General features: G+C 35.7%; 1 protein-coding gene across 1 annotated transcript in view; it reads left to right on the top strand.

Moving 5' to 3' along the window:
• Positions 1 to 14433, top strand: part of LOC150106640 (WW domain-binding protein 4) — an 80764-nt gene that overhangs the window by 42706 nt on the left and 23625 nt on the right. Inside the window, exon 6 of the mRNA XM_090392593.1 lies at positions 4028 to 4119. Within this exon, the coding sequence (XP_090248719.1) occupies positions 4028 to 4119 (92 nt within the window). The remainder of the gene's footprint in view (positions 1 to 4027; positions 4120 to 14433) is intronic.

The following is a 14433-nucleotide window of genomic DNA, read 5'->3' as shown; positions in this document are numbered from 1 at the left end:
GAAAATTTGGAGAAAAGAGAAATTAAATCATTTCCAGTGACAACAGGAGTCCTGCAAGGTGATGTACTAGCACCTTATTTGTTTTTAATATGCTTGGACTACGTCTTCTGGACCATCAACACAGAAGATCTTGGTTTTAACATTAAAACATCCACCCACACCATGCAAATAACTAATCTTAGCTTTGCTGACGATGTTGTACTTATTGATACAGAACCAACAAATGCACAAAAACATCTCAGTCTACTAGAGGCACAGGCTAAACTTATTGGTCTGCAGATCAGCATCCAAAAGTCCTAAGTATTCTCAATAGGTTGTGAAAACTTTATACTTCATATCAACAATAAACCCTTAGAAAGAGTAAAGGATTTTCAATACCTTGGATCGTACATCAGACAGAAAATGTTATCAGAAAACGTAAGCAGCTAGCGCTAGTCTTCCATAACAAACTCCATCCCATCTGGAAATGCCTCATCATTAGTATCATTAAAGACAAAATTAAGACTATACCATGCAACCAGTAGATCCATCTTCTTGTATGGTTCTCAAACCTGGACAATAAGCATAAAAAAAAACTACAGATCTAATTAACTCCTTTGGAACTACATGTCTCGGACTGATCCTTGGATACACCTGGATGGACCGCATCGCTAACTCTACTGTGCTAGATCTGGCTAAGCAAGAACCATTTGTCAGTATAGTCAAAAAACTACAACTCAGATGACTTGGGCATCAACTCAGATATCCTGAAGTGTCACCCTTTTTTGGAATCCCTCATCCTATACAAACCAGAAGATGGCAAACGCAGTCGATTAAAAGAGGTAAATGTTTTATCTCCCATACTTGTATATAATTAGTGTCTTTAAATTTTTAACAGGACTACCAGATTTTATAAGACCTGAAGTGAGTCATCGACAAAAAAAAAAAAGTTGAGCTTTAACTGCTCCAGAAAAAACTTTTTTTTTATTTTAAATCCAATGATATATGCATTACATTGTTCAATATACATATGTTTAGTAATAATTATAAGAAATGTGAGCCATGGAAGAGTTTGTATAGAGTGTCTTATATTTTCTATATTGCATAAAGATCTCTATAAGGAATCCTCTAATCCAGGTAAAGATTAGTTTATATTGATAACTTTTAGTCTCTAAATAATGCAAAATGATATAGAATTACACAGAAGATTATTATTTTCATAACATATTGTAAGTAGTACAGGTAGTATGCTAAGATCCCATCTTTTTGAGGTAATTAAAGTTAGTGTGGGATATGACAAAAGGGATATCACACAACTTTTCCAACACTGCCTGAATTCCAATTTCTTTAAAGTCAACAACATCGTTTATCAACAATTGGAAGGTCTAGCCATGGGCAGTCCCCTGTCACCACCACCACCATGTGCAGACTTGTTCATGGAGAAATTAGAAAAGGAAATTCTAACCTCCAAAACCAACAGTCTGGTGGAGGTACGTAGATGATGTTTTTATCATTTGGAAAGAAAAAGTAGAACGCTTACATGTGTTCCTAAATAAAATCAGCTCGGTTCATAACAAAATCAAATTCACTTTAGAATTGGAAAACAATCAACAACTTCCTTTTTTAGATATACTGGTCAAAAGACGAGAATGATAACAAAGGATAGCAACTCAATACGTTTCATCTGTTGTCATCCCCTATGTTGGTTCAGTATCGACTAAAATTGCTAGAATGTTGAAGCCTTACACATCAGAGTTGTGTTTAGACTGACTGCAACCATCAGACAGTTTTTGAGATCCCCTAAAGACAGCATTTCTTTTTTCAAATATGCAGGGGTTTATAGAATACCATGCACTTGTGGACTTTTCTACATAGACCAAACTTTAAGAAGCCTAAAATTAGACAGAAAGTACATGTTGGAGATGTAAATCACAACAAGTCAGATACCTCAGGTTTAGCACATCACTTCTCAACTTCTAACCATGCAATAGACTGGGAAAACAGCTCGATGCCATATATAGAAGACGATTACAGATGCCGAATTTTCAAAGCAGCAGTGGTCCTATGAACAGGTAGGACCTGAACAGAAATCAAGGAGCAGTATTGAAAGATACATGGAAAAATCTGATTAATTTATTAAGTATAGCAGAACTACAGTATGCCAAAAACTATGTAACGCATATTCACAATAATGACTGGAGCATCTCGCTTCATGCTTACATTGTCACGTGAGCTGTCAAATTTGGTTGCCTAACCGTTGTTAACGGTTTACTGTATTCTTTCGTTTTTTTACATTTATTATTTTCTTTCACCTTTTTAGTCTTGACAAAGCTAGACAGTATTCTAGTGAAACTAGTTGACGTTCTTGTACATATGTGTATTAATTCTGATGTTGGCTCTCCTGCTTGTTTGGCCATAGTAGGACAGTTTGCAACTGCAAGGAACCTGGTAGGTCTAGGAAATATGGCTTGTCTTTGGTGGAGCAAATAAGGGGTGCCAATTTTTTATATGGTCTATAATTGGTTATAAATTTTATTTCCTTAGGATTTTTGGTCAGTTTTTCAGAGATGTGCCCCAGATATATGGAATGGTGATAGACCTTGAGTAATCTTTACTCTGAAAAGGGGGGGGGGGGGTTACAAGGTTTTAATATTTTGGAGGGATTATAGCCATTGGCTAAGAAAGTGTTAAGAATATGGTCAAGTTCAGCAGTTAGGCCACTGTTATCAGAACTAATTAATTTTACCCTGTTATATAGGATTTTTATAATTCCATATTGTTAGAGGAGGGGGTGACTGCTGCTGGATGTATATCTGTATGTGTAGGTTTTCTGTCAACGGAGAATGCCAGAGATTGATCGGGCAGGTGTGTAATCAGAGTATCTAGGAATGGGAGACTGTTGTTGTTTTCCTAAGGTAAACTGGATTCTGGGGTGTCGATTGTTTAGATGTGTTAAGAAAATGTGGATCCAGGTCATGTGGCCAAATGGAGAACACATCATCTTCGTAGCATAGGGTTTATGTGGGGCAGATTTAAGGCATTTTCTTTAAAGATCTCCATGAACTAGTTGGCCAGTGGTGCAGAATCCATGGCTATCCCCTCTGTTTGTAGAATTTTCCTTGCCAAATGAAATAGCATCTACCAGAATTATATTTAATTTAATGTTTCATATTTAATAACATTTTCATCATCATAACACTAATTACAGTTATAGACCATATTGGTCTTTTCCGGTCTCATTATCCATCCTTTTTTTTTTTTTTTTTGAGGTCTACCCTGCCTTCTCTTTCCAATTGGCTTATATTTTAGTATTTGTTTAGGATGTCGGTGTTGGCCATTCGGTTTGCATGTTCAATCCATTTTTGTTTATAATTGTTTAGTTTTTCTTCTATTGATTTTGTTTTTAGTTCTTTTAAAATGTCTTAGTTCCTTTTTTGATCTAATAATGTGTATTTTGCAGTTCTTCTCATAAATCTCATTTCACTTGTTTTTATTCTTTGTTTATCTTGTTTGTTTATTGCCCAAATTTCACTGCCATATATCAGTGTGGACACTGATAAAGTATTATATATTTTCAAGGGTGTTTCTTTTTGTACTATATTTGGGTTGAGTGTTCTATTTATCAGACCTATAATCTGTAAAAAGTTTGAAGTTTTTAATTTTGTCTTTTTCTCCTTCATATGATATTTCACATCCAAGATAACTGAAAGTATTTATCTGTTCTAATATTTTATTATTAATAATTATTTTACTTCTAACTAGAGTTTGTCCAGAAAATGCCATTGTTTTAGTTGTATCTATGGAAATTTTCATTCCAAACTGTTCTACTATATGTTTAAATTATATATTGCTCTTTGTAAATTGTCTTCCTTATCTGATATTATTACCTGATCATCTGCAAATAATAATAAAAAATAATATTTTAATTATTGTTAAGGATAAAAAAAGTTGCATTTGATATAGAAAGTTTCAATAGATGTTTCTATCAGAGATTCTGTTACTGATTATGGTTAACGAACATATAATTATGTATTTTTATCTTTCAAAGAATCACAATGGGAACCTCCATCTGTTGGTTACATCTCATTAGCTGAACAGAAAGAAGATGAAGAACATAGTAAAAAATCATCTGATGAAAAGGTACAGATGTTTAAAAAATTATAATATATTAAAAGTATATTTAATATTAATAATAATATTAAATAAGATAAATATTTGCTAAAATGAAGAGCCAAAAGTCTAAGAAAAATATACTTTTTTTTAATCCTTAAACTTTTCTCAGTGTTAGAGTTTTGAGGTACTGTTCTTTTTTTCCTGTATATGAATGATTTTCTTTCATTCCCTCTCAATTTCAGTGAATTAGTCTCACAAAGAAAACAAGGTTTTCCTCCTCAAACTAACAGAATTTTCATCTCACAAAATATGCATACCAACCAGAGAATACATGCAGTTTGACAGACATACTACACTGCCTTGTGGCCATATCGATTTGGCATTCTAGATTTCAGTACAATTTCCTTCTTCCTTTTCAGCCTATACCACTCAACTGGATCAGAAATTACAAGCCATATCCAAACTGCAGTTGTGATTTGTGTTTCCTTGTGTGTATGTACACACACAAGTTTTGATGAACCCTACTTCCATCTCTCTTGCATGTGTATGGCTCTCCTGTATCCACAGGGGGGGGGGGGAAGAAATCTTTTAACTTCTTACTTATATGCAAATTATTGCAGTGACCATCTTCTGAAATGTTCTCTGCTAAGCTAAACTTGCAAATTCAAAGCCTCAGTTGATTTTTTCCAGAATGAGTAGGAAAAAATATTGGCCATACCATACCAATCTGATTTCCAAAAATTTCATACTTATGCATTTCTGAAATTATCAATGCAACAAATTATGGAAAGGGTAAGAGGAAAGAGGATTAGTAGATTTTCTTCAGAGTTAAAACATTAGTTGGAATGAACAGGGGAGAAAAATTTGTTTGTGAGTTTGGAGTTGAACTTTGAAGGGAGTATGACTTATTCTTAGGACTTAATAGATAGCAGGGAAAATTGAATGCAGCAAATACTAACATCTGTGTGAAAGAGATTGTGGAATTTGGTAGTTCAGTAGCCTAATTTTTTTTCTCTTATACTCACTCAGTTAAGGAGTTTTATGAAGCACGAGCAAATGTGAAAATGGTTTGCTGGTTAGATGTATTTGCATAGTGTAAAGTAGTGCTTCCCAAACTTATGGATGTAAAAGCCCCTTTGGAAAAAGTAAAATCTTTCATGCCCCCCCCCCATCGGAAAAAAAATTCGTAATGCAGACATCACATTCATGTGTCATCTCCTATCTAGGAGGTTGACTACCATGTTGTGACTAATGGTTAACTATGGGCATAACAAGTGGTAAGGACCCTATCTCTTCCACATATTGTCGTAAGTATTCATGACTGTAATCCATGTGTGTTTACAGGGCCAGTTTGCCTGTTCTAAGTAGTCAAAAGAGACCGGATAAAGGTTCCTCATATCATAGATGGGAATAGAATCCAGGTCTTTCTGACCCACTGGCTTAGCCTATACTGACTGAGCTACACAGGCTATGATACAGACATATATTATTATAATATTTATTGTATTTATATTCAATACAATGCAAAAATCAAATGCAAATATTACATTTGTAGTGTTTTACATACACACTTAGTCTTAAAACATTTTAAATTTATTTTCATTATTTCATGGCCCCCTCAACAAAACTAAAAGACCCCAGGGGGGGGGGGGGGGGGCATGGCCCACAGTTTGGAAAGTACGGGTGTAAAGTAATGTAATGCCTGAAACATAACAGATACTTAATTTTTTGCATGCTGAGGGAACAATGCTTATCATATGGTTAAACCAGCAAAAAAATGGGGGGGGGTAGCGTTATCCTAAGAAGAGAAATATGGAGCTTCTGTAGCTCAGTCTGTTTTGATATGATACCATTTGATTGGAAAGACCTGGGTTCAAATCCTGTCCACAATGCAAAGAAACTTTATCAGGGGTTTTCATTTGAAGGTGAGTTAGGCAGTCTCATACAGAGGTGGGAGTTTCTGGGAGGAAAAGTCCTCCTAGAAATTCCTGTTTTTTATCCTACAGCCAGGCAAACCAGCCAGAAGAGCACATGCACACTTGACAGACATACTTGTTATACATTATAACCAGTAGCTTTATATTGGTTTCCTATTCAGTGGCAAGCCTTGAAGAAAACCCTGATTGATTCAACCAGAGAGGCATGCGGTGAGGTTGTCTGCAAGGATAGAAAAATCAGAACTCCATGGTGGACACAGGAAGTTAAAGAAGCAGTGAAGGAAAAGAAGAAAGCATATCGAAAGTTCCTGGCAAATAAGTCAGCTTGTGCTTTTAGAGAATACAGAGACAAATGTAAGAAAGCCAAACGCTGTGTAAAACTACCTAAACAAAAGTCATGGGAAGACTTTGGTAAGAACATAGAAAATAAATATCAAGAAGGTGGCAAGATATTCTGGAGTTTGTTGAAGAAGCTCAGAAATGAGGAAAGGGTGTTGTAAAATGAATTAGAGATGATAAAGGTGACATGAAAACTGGTATAAAAAGATATCATTCATTTATGGAGTAATTCAAAAAATTGCTAAATGAAACAATGAGTGATAGCACAGTAGGAAATAACACTCAACAAGCATGCAGTCACATTAAAAGCCTGAAATGTGGAAAGGCAACAGAAGTAGATTATATTTGGCCAGAAATGCTGAAGTATGGAGGTATAAAAGTCTTACAACGGCTGCACTGCATAATTCAGAAGGCCTGGACAGAGGGACAAATTCCCGATGATTGGAGTAGAGCTCTCATAGTACCCATATATAAAAAGGGAAATAAAACTGAATGTGAGAATGACAGATATATTTCCCTACTGAGTGTTTCTGGTAAGATTTATGCAAGTATACTGAGAAACGGTTGAGAAGAATTGTGGAAGAAAAGCTTGGTGAAGAATAAGCTGGATTCAATCCAAATAGAGGCTGTCAGGATCAGATCTTCACTTTACAACAAATAGTTGAGAAATCATGGGAATATAACAAAGATCTGTATTTAAGTATTGTCAATCTGGAAAAGGCATATGACAAGGTGCCAAGAGAGAAGCTATTCAATACGCTACATTTATGTGGTGTCAGTGGGGCATTATATCAAGTAATACTTAGTCTTTATTTGAGTTGTAAGTCAGCAGTTAGAATTGACGGAAGTACAGATAGATGGTTTAATGTTGAATCTGGTTTTAGACAAAGATATTCATTATCTGTATGGATCACATTATGAAGGAAAGTGGTATTAAACCTGATATCAAAATTGGAGATGTTAATGTCAACTCTTTGCTTTAAGCGAACGATGTTATACTTCTAAATAAATCCTCTACAAGCCTGCAAGATTCCCTGACTGAATTGAGTAACTGTTGTAATAAATATAGTATGAAGGTCAGCAATAACAAGACAGAGACAATGAAAATAGGCAGAAGCATTGAAAATGTCAACTGTGTTGTGAATGGAAAACCTGTGGAACAAGTAAAACATTTCATGTATTCACATGGCATATTCCGGTAATTGGACCACATTTTTTTAATAAGCTATATAAAACACAATGAATTAATAAAAGACCTGACAAGTTTCGTAAGTCATTTGACTTGCATCTTCAGGGATAAAAAGTAACTGAAAGTTTAAAACACAAAGAAAAGAAAAATTATTAGTAATAGTTCATACTATACAGTTGTAGCCATCTGACTATTTATCATCATCATCAAATTCCTGCCATGTACCCTCAAGGGGTGTACAGGATATGATAGTACTACATGACAAAAATTACATCGTTATTAATTTCCTATCTACAATTTTCCTCCAAATCAGTCTGTTACTTGTCAAGACTCCAACATTATCAGATCTTATATTTCTATCGTCTAAAGCACTTTGTATCGTATCAATCCACCTATATCTTGGCCTTCCTCTGGGTCGTTTTGCTGCCACCCTGGCAGAGAAGACTTGTTTTGCTAATCTTTCCTCGCCCATTCTATTTAAGTGACCATACCACCTGAGATTAGCTCTGCTAACGCATTCCTGGATGCTGACAATGTCAAGTTCTTTCCTAATATCCTCGTTTTTAATATGATATTGCCATTGATGCCATCTGTTCACGCCTATAATCTTTCTCAGGACTCTCATATCTGTGGTGGTCTCTAGTCTTTGGTCAAGTGTTTTACTTCTGACCCAGCTCTCAGATCCATAAGTTAAAACTGGTTTGAACACTGTCTTGTATACAGCTAATTTAGAGTTCCGACTAATTTCTCTCTTATTCCATATGAATTTATTCAATTGACTTCCCACCATACCAGCTTTGCTGATTCTGTTGTCTATTTCTATATTGAATTTACCATCTTCAGTAAAAATCGTGCCTAAATAGCTGAAAAGTTTTACTTGTTCCACAGGTTCTCCATTCACAACACAGTTGACATTTTCAATGATTCTGCCTATTTTCATTGTCTTTGTCTTTTTATTGCTGACCTTCATACCATATCTATTACAACAGCTATTCAATTTAGTCAGAGAATCTTGCAGACTTGTAGCAGATTTATTTAGAAGTATAACATCATCCGCATAAAGCAAAGAGCTGACATTAACATCTCCAATTTTGATATCATGTTTAATACCACTTTCCTTCATAATGTGATCCATATAGATAATGAATAACAGAGGGGATAATGTACATCCTTGTCTCACACCAGATTTAACATTAAACCATCTTCCTGTACTTCCTTCAATTCTGACTGCTGACTTACAACTCAAATAAAGACTAAGTACTGCTTGGTATAATGCCCCATTCACACCATATAACTGCAGCGTATTGAATAGCTTCTCTCTTGGCACCTTGTCATATGCCTTTTCCAGATCGACAAAACTTAAATACAGATCTTTGTTATATTCCCATGATTTCTCGACTATTTGTCGTAAAGTGAAGATCTGATCCTGACAGCCTCTATTTGGCCTGAATCCAGCTTGTTCTTCACCAAGCTTTTCTTCCACAATTCTTCTCAACCGTTTCTCAAGTATACTTGCATAGATCTTGCCAGGAACACTCGGTAGAGAAATACCTCTGTAATTCTCACATTCAGTTTTATTTCCCTTTTTATATATGGGTACTATGAGAGCTCTACTCCAATCATCGGGAATTCGTCCCTCTCTCCAGGCTTTCTGAACTATGCAGTGCAGCCACTGTAATACTCTTATACCACCATACTTCAGCATTTCTGGTCGAATATCATCTACTCCTGCTGCCTTTCCACATTTCAAGCCTTTGATGGCTTTTTCTACTTCAAGTATGGATATGTATTCCTGACTGCATGCCTGGTCAGTGTTTTTTACCACTGTGCTGTCATCACTGCTTGTTTCATTTAGCAGTTTTTCAAAGTAATTACCCCATACTTCAAGGATATCTTTTTCTCCCGTTTTCATATCACCTTTATCATCTCTAATTCCTTTTACAGCACTCTTTCCTCCATTCTTAAGTTTCTTCAACAACCTCCAGAATATTTTGCCACCTTCTTGATATTTATTTTCTATATTCTTGCCAAAGTCCTCCCATGACTTTTGTTTAGCTAGTTTTACACAGTGTTTAGCATTCTTGCATTTGTCTCTATATTCTCTAAGAGCAAAAGCTGACTTATTTGCCAGGAACTTTTGGTATGTTTTCTTCTTTTCCTTCACTGCCTCTTTAACTTCCTGTGTCCACCAGGGAGTTCTGATTTTTTTATCCTTACAAATAACCTCACCACATGCCTCTCTGGCAGAATCAATCAATGTTTTCTTCAGAGTTTGCCACTGAATCTCCAAGGTTTGATTCCTGTTCTCAAACTCTTTCATTTTTTCTTCAATAATCTTTGTGTATTTTAGTCTACAGTTCACATCTGAGAGCTGCTCAACTTTTATTCGCTTTAAAACTTTCTTACATGTTATTCTTTTCAATATGAAATTCAATTTTATCCTGCTCAAGACTAAATAGTGATCACTTCCAATTTCAAATCCTCTGTACACTCTGGTGTCCTGCACCAGGGAGAAAACATCACTATCAACAATAACATAGTCAATGAGACTTTTCTTATTCCTAGCCTCTTCTCTCCATGTGAATTTGTGCACATTTTTATGTTGGAACATGGTGTTAGTAATGACCAGTCCATGTCCCGAGCAGAAATCCAACAGGTATTTGCCATTATTATTAGCTTTGCTCTTTTCTCCAAATTTTCCCAAAATATTTTTGTATGTCTGATAATCATTTCCTACTCTGCTATTTAGATCCCCAACAAGGACCAACTTTTCATTTTTCATTGTGTCAGTTGCTTTTTCTAAAGTCTCAAAAAATTCCTCCACTTCTACCTTAGTAGAACCTTCTGTGGGACCATAGGCACAAATAAATCTCATTGTCCAGTTCCCCATTCTCATATTTGCCCACATTACTCTACTTGAGACTGCCTGCCATTCAAGAAGATTAGCCTCGTATTTTGTGTTGAATACTATGGCTACTCCTTCTTTTCCTTGATTGTCATTGCCTGAATATAACATTTTGTATTTATTGCTCAGAAAGAGCTCACCAGTTTTGGTCTTTTTTGTTTCAGTCACCCCTATTATGTCGATCTGGTACTTATGTAATTCCTCATCTAGCTCCATTTCTTTGCCATTCAGGCTTCTTACGTTGATAGTACCGATCTTTAACTCTGGTGATGTTGAGTTGGGGTTTATTTTCAGATTTGTTCCAGTAGCTGACTTTTCGCTGTTCGCCCTGGTTCCCTGGCGAAAACAATGGGGGCCTTGTTTAATCGGGCGACGCACCAGCCGGCATGAAATTTTGTCATGTTGTATCATCATTCTATATTTTGGTTTAACCAATAAGAATACAATTTGGTCGGCTAAATCCTAAATTGCCAGCCCATCCTCGTCCGTTCAGTATCCAAGTAGATAGTGCCTTAGACGATCGAAATATAAAATCTGATAATGTTGAAGTATTGACAAGTAACAGACTGATTTGGAGGAAAATTGTAGGTAGGAAGTTGCTAATGATGTAAATTTTTCATGTAGTACTATCATTATCCTGTACACCCCTTAAGGGTACATGGCAGAATTTAATGGACTTCACAACTGTTATCATCATATGCTGATTTACTAATATCATATGATAGAAATGACTTCTCTGTGGGATTTAATTTATTCAAAAGTAAAAACTAGAAAAGTTTTTTTGCAAAAAATAAAATATAAAAATAAGATGGAATTTTGCTGCCTTAGTTAAGAAAGTTATCAGCCCAATGAAGAGTGATTCAGAGATTCATGAAGTTTCATTGATACACATTTTGCCAGATGAGGAAATAGGAGTATTGTACTATTGTCAGCAGAGCTGGATTACATTTGCAGTCAACTGGAGTGGTTTTGCACAGAAAAAAAGTAAGTGAAAGAACAATGCCTTTGAGAATAAAGATCCATCCATTGTCAAATATAATGATTGATCAAAGAGAAAATTAGCTTTCCAGTTGCAGAAAAAGATTGACCATACAATGGGAACTTAATAGGCCTTGTGTCAACCTATCAAATGACTCCAGCCTCTTCTATGATAAATTGTCTAAATGCAAGCAAGAAATACACTGTTGATCAGTGCAGAATTAATGCCATCAGTTATTTGTTTGATCAGTTTCTGTCATTGTTCAGACTACTCCATAGAGAGAGAGAGAGAGAGAGAGAAAACAGCTGAGGGGATAAACCATAAAAAAAAAGAAATTCAAAATATGAGCCAGCTTTTTCAGCATTTGGATGACAACATTGTTGTTATCTGTTTTTATATATTTTTGTGCTTATTTTAAATCCTGATGGGCTAGTTTTAGTGTGAGTGAAATTAGTCAGTTGTTAGTTTCTAAATAAATGACTAATAATAAAAAATCTGTTTTAATCCAGAGAATGTTCTTGTTTATACAGGGTATCCCAAAATTCATGCAAGAAGTAATTTTGATAGAAAACACAGTTTTTAATTTAAAAATTGTAATTTCTTATTGATTCATAAAGTATACAGTATAGGGTTATGCATGGAATAGCATATCGGGTAAATGGCCTCCACGGCTTTGCTGGCACATACGCACTCTTTTGTCGAAATTTTCCATGACCGTTTTGCATAAATGTGGCTGAATTTCGTTGATACAGCGCTCAATTTTCTCCTTCAAGGCGTGGGTGGTCGTGGGCTTGTTGGCATAAACCTTAGACTTCAAAAAACCCCAAAGAAAAAAGTTCAACGGCATTAAGTCGCATGATCTGGGTGGCCAATTCTGATCACCAAAACGCGAAATTACACGACCAGGAAATAACTCATGCAGTAATTGAATTGTTTCTCGGGCTGTATGGCATGTGGCACCGTCTTGTTGAAACCACATGTCGTCCACATCCATATCTTGCAATTTAGGCACAAAAAACTGGATTATCATGTCACGATAGCGAGCACCATTAACTGTTATTGCCTTACCAGCCGCATTTTCAAAGAAGAATGGACCGATGATGCCTCCAGCCCAAAATCCGCACCAAAACAGTGACACATTGTGGATGCATTTGTTTCTCAACAATCACTCGTGGATTTTCTGAACCCCAAATGCGACAATTTTGTCGATTAACGAAGCCATCAAGATGAAAATGCCTTACCATCAAGATCATCTTCAGCATTTTCATCTTGATGCCTTACCATCAAGATGAAAATGCCGAAGATGATTTTGTTCGAAAAATAAGCATCCACTTGTTGTTCCATAATCCATTCAACGAACTCTCTTCGCTGTGTGTGGTCGGTAGGCTTCAGTTCTTGAGTCAACTGAACTTTGTAAGCATAAAGATGCAAATCTTTCGTGAGAATACGCTGTAGAGAGCTTCTCGAAATGCCCAATTCAAGACCACGGTGCCGAATTGATGTTCCTGGATTCTCAGCAACACTCTCACGAACTGCTTCGATGTTTTCTGTTGAACGACTTGTTGAAGGATGGCCAGAGTGTATAAGATCACTAATTGATCCAGTTTCCTTGAATTTTTTAATTAATCTTTTCACAGTTGATGAAGTTAAATCACTATTCCAACCAAATTTTGTACGAAAATTGTGAACTGTAGCTGCCAAACCTTCATTATTTTTAAAATATTGCTCAACAATGAAAATGCATTGTTCTTTCGTGTAGCACTCCATTTTTAATAACCCTGAACTGTCAGCTGTCACGTTGTCTTTTTTTTTTTCTCATTGGCAACACTTTACCGCACAAATGGTGCTAAATTTAAATCTTGCGTGAATTTTGGGATGCCCTATATAATCTGCCTCTGGAGAAATGCTATGGAAAAATTTTAAGACCTTCAAATGATTGCTCTTGATATCCCTGAGTAGCTGTCAGCAACTTGCAGGCTGATAGCTACTCAGGGATATCAAGTAAAATTAAATTAAATTATTAAATCCTCTTATTAAACCATCAGACTAGAAAAAACACTCAAGTCTAGTTTATGTAGTACATCTAAGATCTTTAGGTAAGCCATAAAATTTGGCTGTGTATTTGTCACTTGATTTTATTATTAATATTTTATCAGACTCAAATAAGTTTGTTTCACTAATGCTAGGGCTCCACTCTTTCACCCAATGTCAGTATATTCTGTTATTTCTTATTATACATATCTTGCACTACACATAATGAAGAAACTTTTTAGAATATCTGCTGCTGCAACACTAAATTCTGATCTTCAAGCCATTCTTCAGTTAACAATGGTAGCATAAGCCAACCCTATCCTATTTCTAGCAAAAAAATAAATCAAAAAATAAATGAACAACACCTCTATCTCCAATATGGATCTACTCGCCAGCCTGGATGTTACATCTCTATTCACTAACATCCCTGTGGAGGAAGTCATCAACATTTTAGGAAGTTTGCTCCCACAAGACATTACTTCTCTGTTCTGTCATTGTTTAACATCAAACTTTTTCTTATGGAATAAAACCATATATCAGCAATTGACTGGCCTTGCAATGGGTAGCCCCCCCCCTCTCTCTCTCTCCATCTTCTGCTGATCTCTTTATGGAGGATTTTGAAAGTAAAATCTTATCTCCAACAGACCCTAAACCCACAGTATGGTGGAGATATGTGGATGATATCTTTATTGTTTGGAACCACACAAAAAAGGACCTGTTCGACTTTCTTAAACAAAATCAACTCTCTACACCACACAATCAAATTCACTCTAAATTTGAAAAACTTGATAAAGATAACCAATTATCATTTCTGGACACTTTAATTAAGAAGCTTCTGAATGGTGGTATCAACACAGCAAACTTACAATACAGGATGTTATTTACATTTCACTTCCTGCCACCACATTTCTCAGAAACTTAGTATTGTACACATGCTGAAGAACCGTGCCTCTCTCCTTAC

Source organism: Typopeltis vanoorti, chromosome 5, assembly GCF_054136105.1.
Source record: "Typopeltis vanoorti isolate ZY-2024b chromosome 5, IOZ_Tvanoo_1.0, whole genome shotgun sequence".
In the NCBI taxonomy this organism is placed as follows: domain Eukaryota; kingdom Metazoa; phylum Arthropoda; class Arachnida; order Uropygi; family Thelyphonidae; genus Typopeltis; species Typopeltis vanoorti.
Note: the sequence above shows the minus strand (reverse complement) of the source record. Positions and strands in the feature narration are given on the sequence as shown.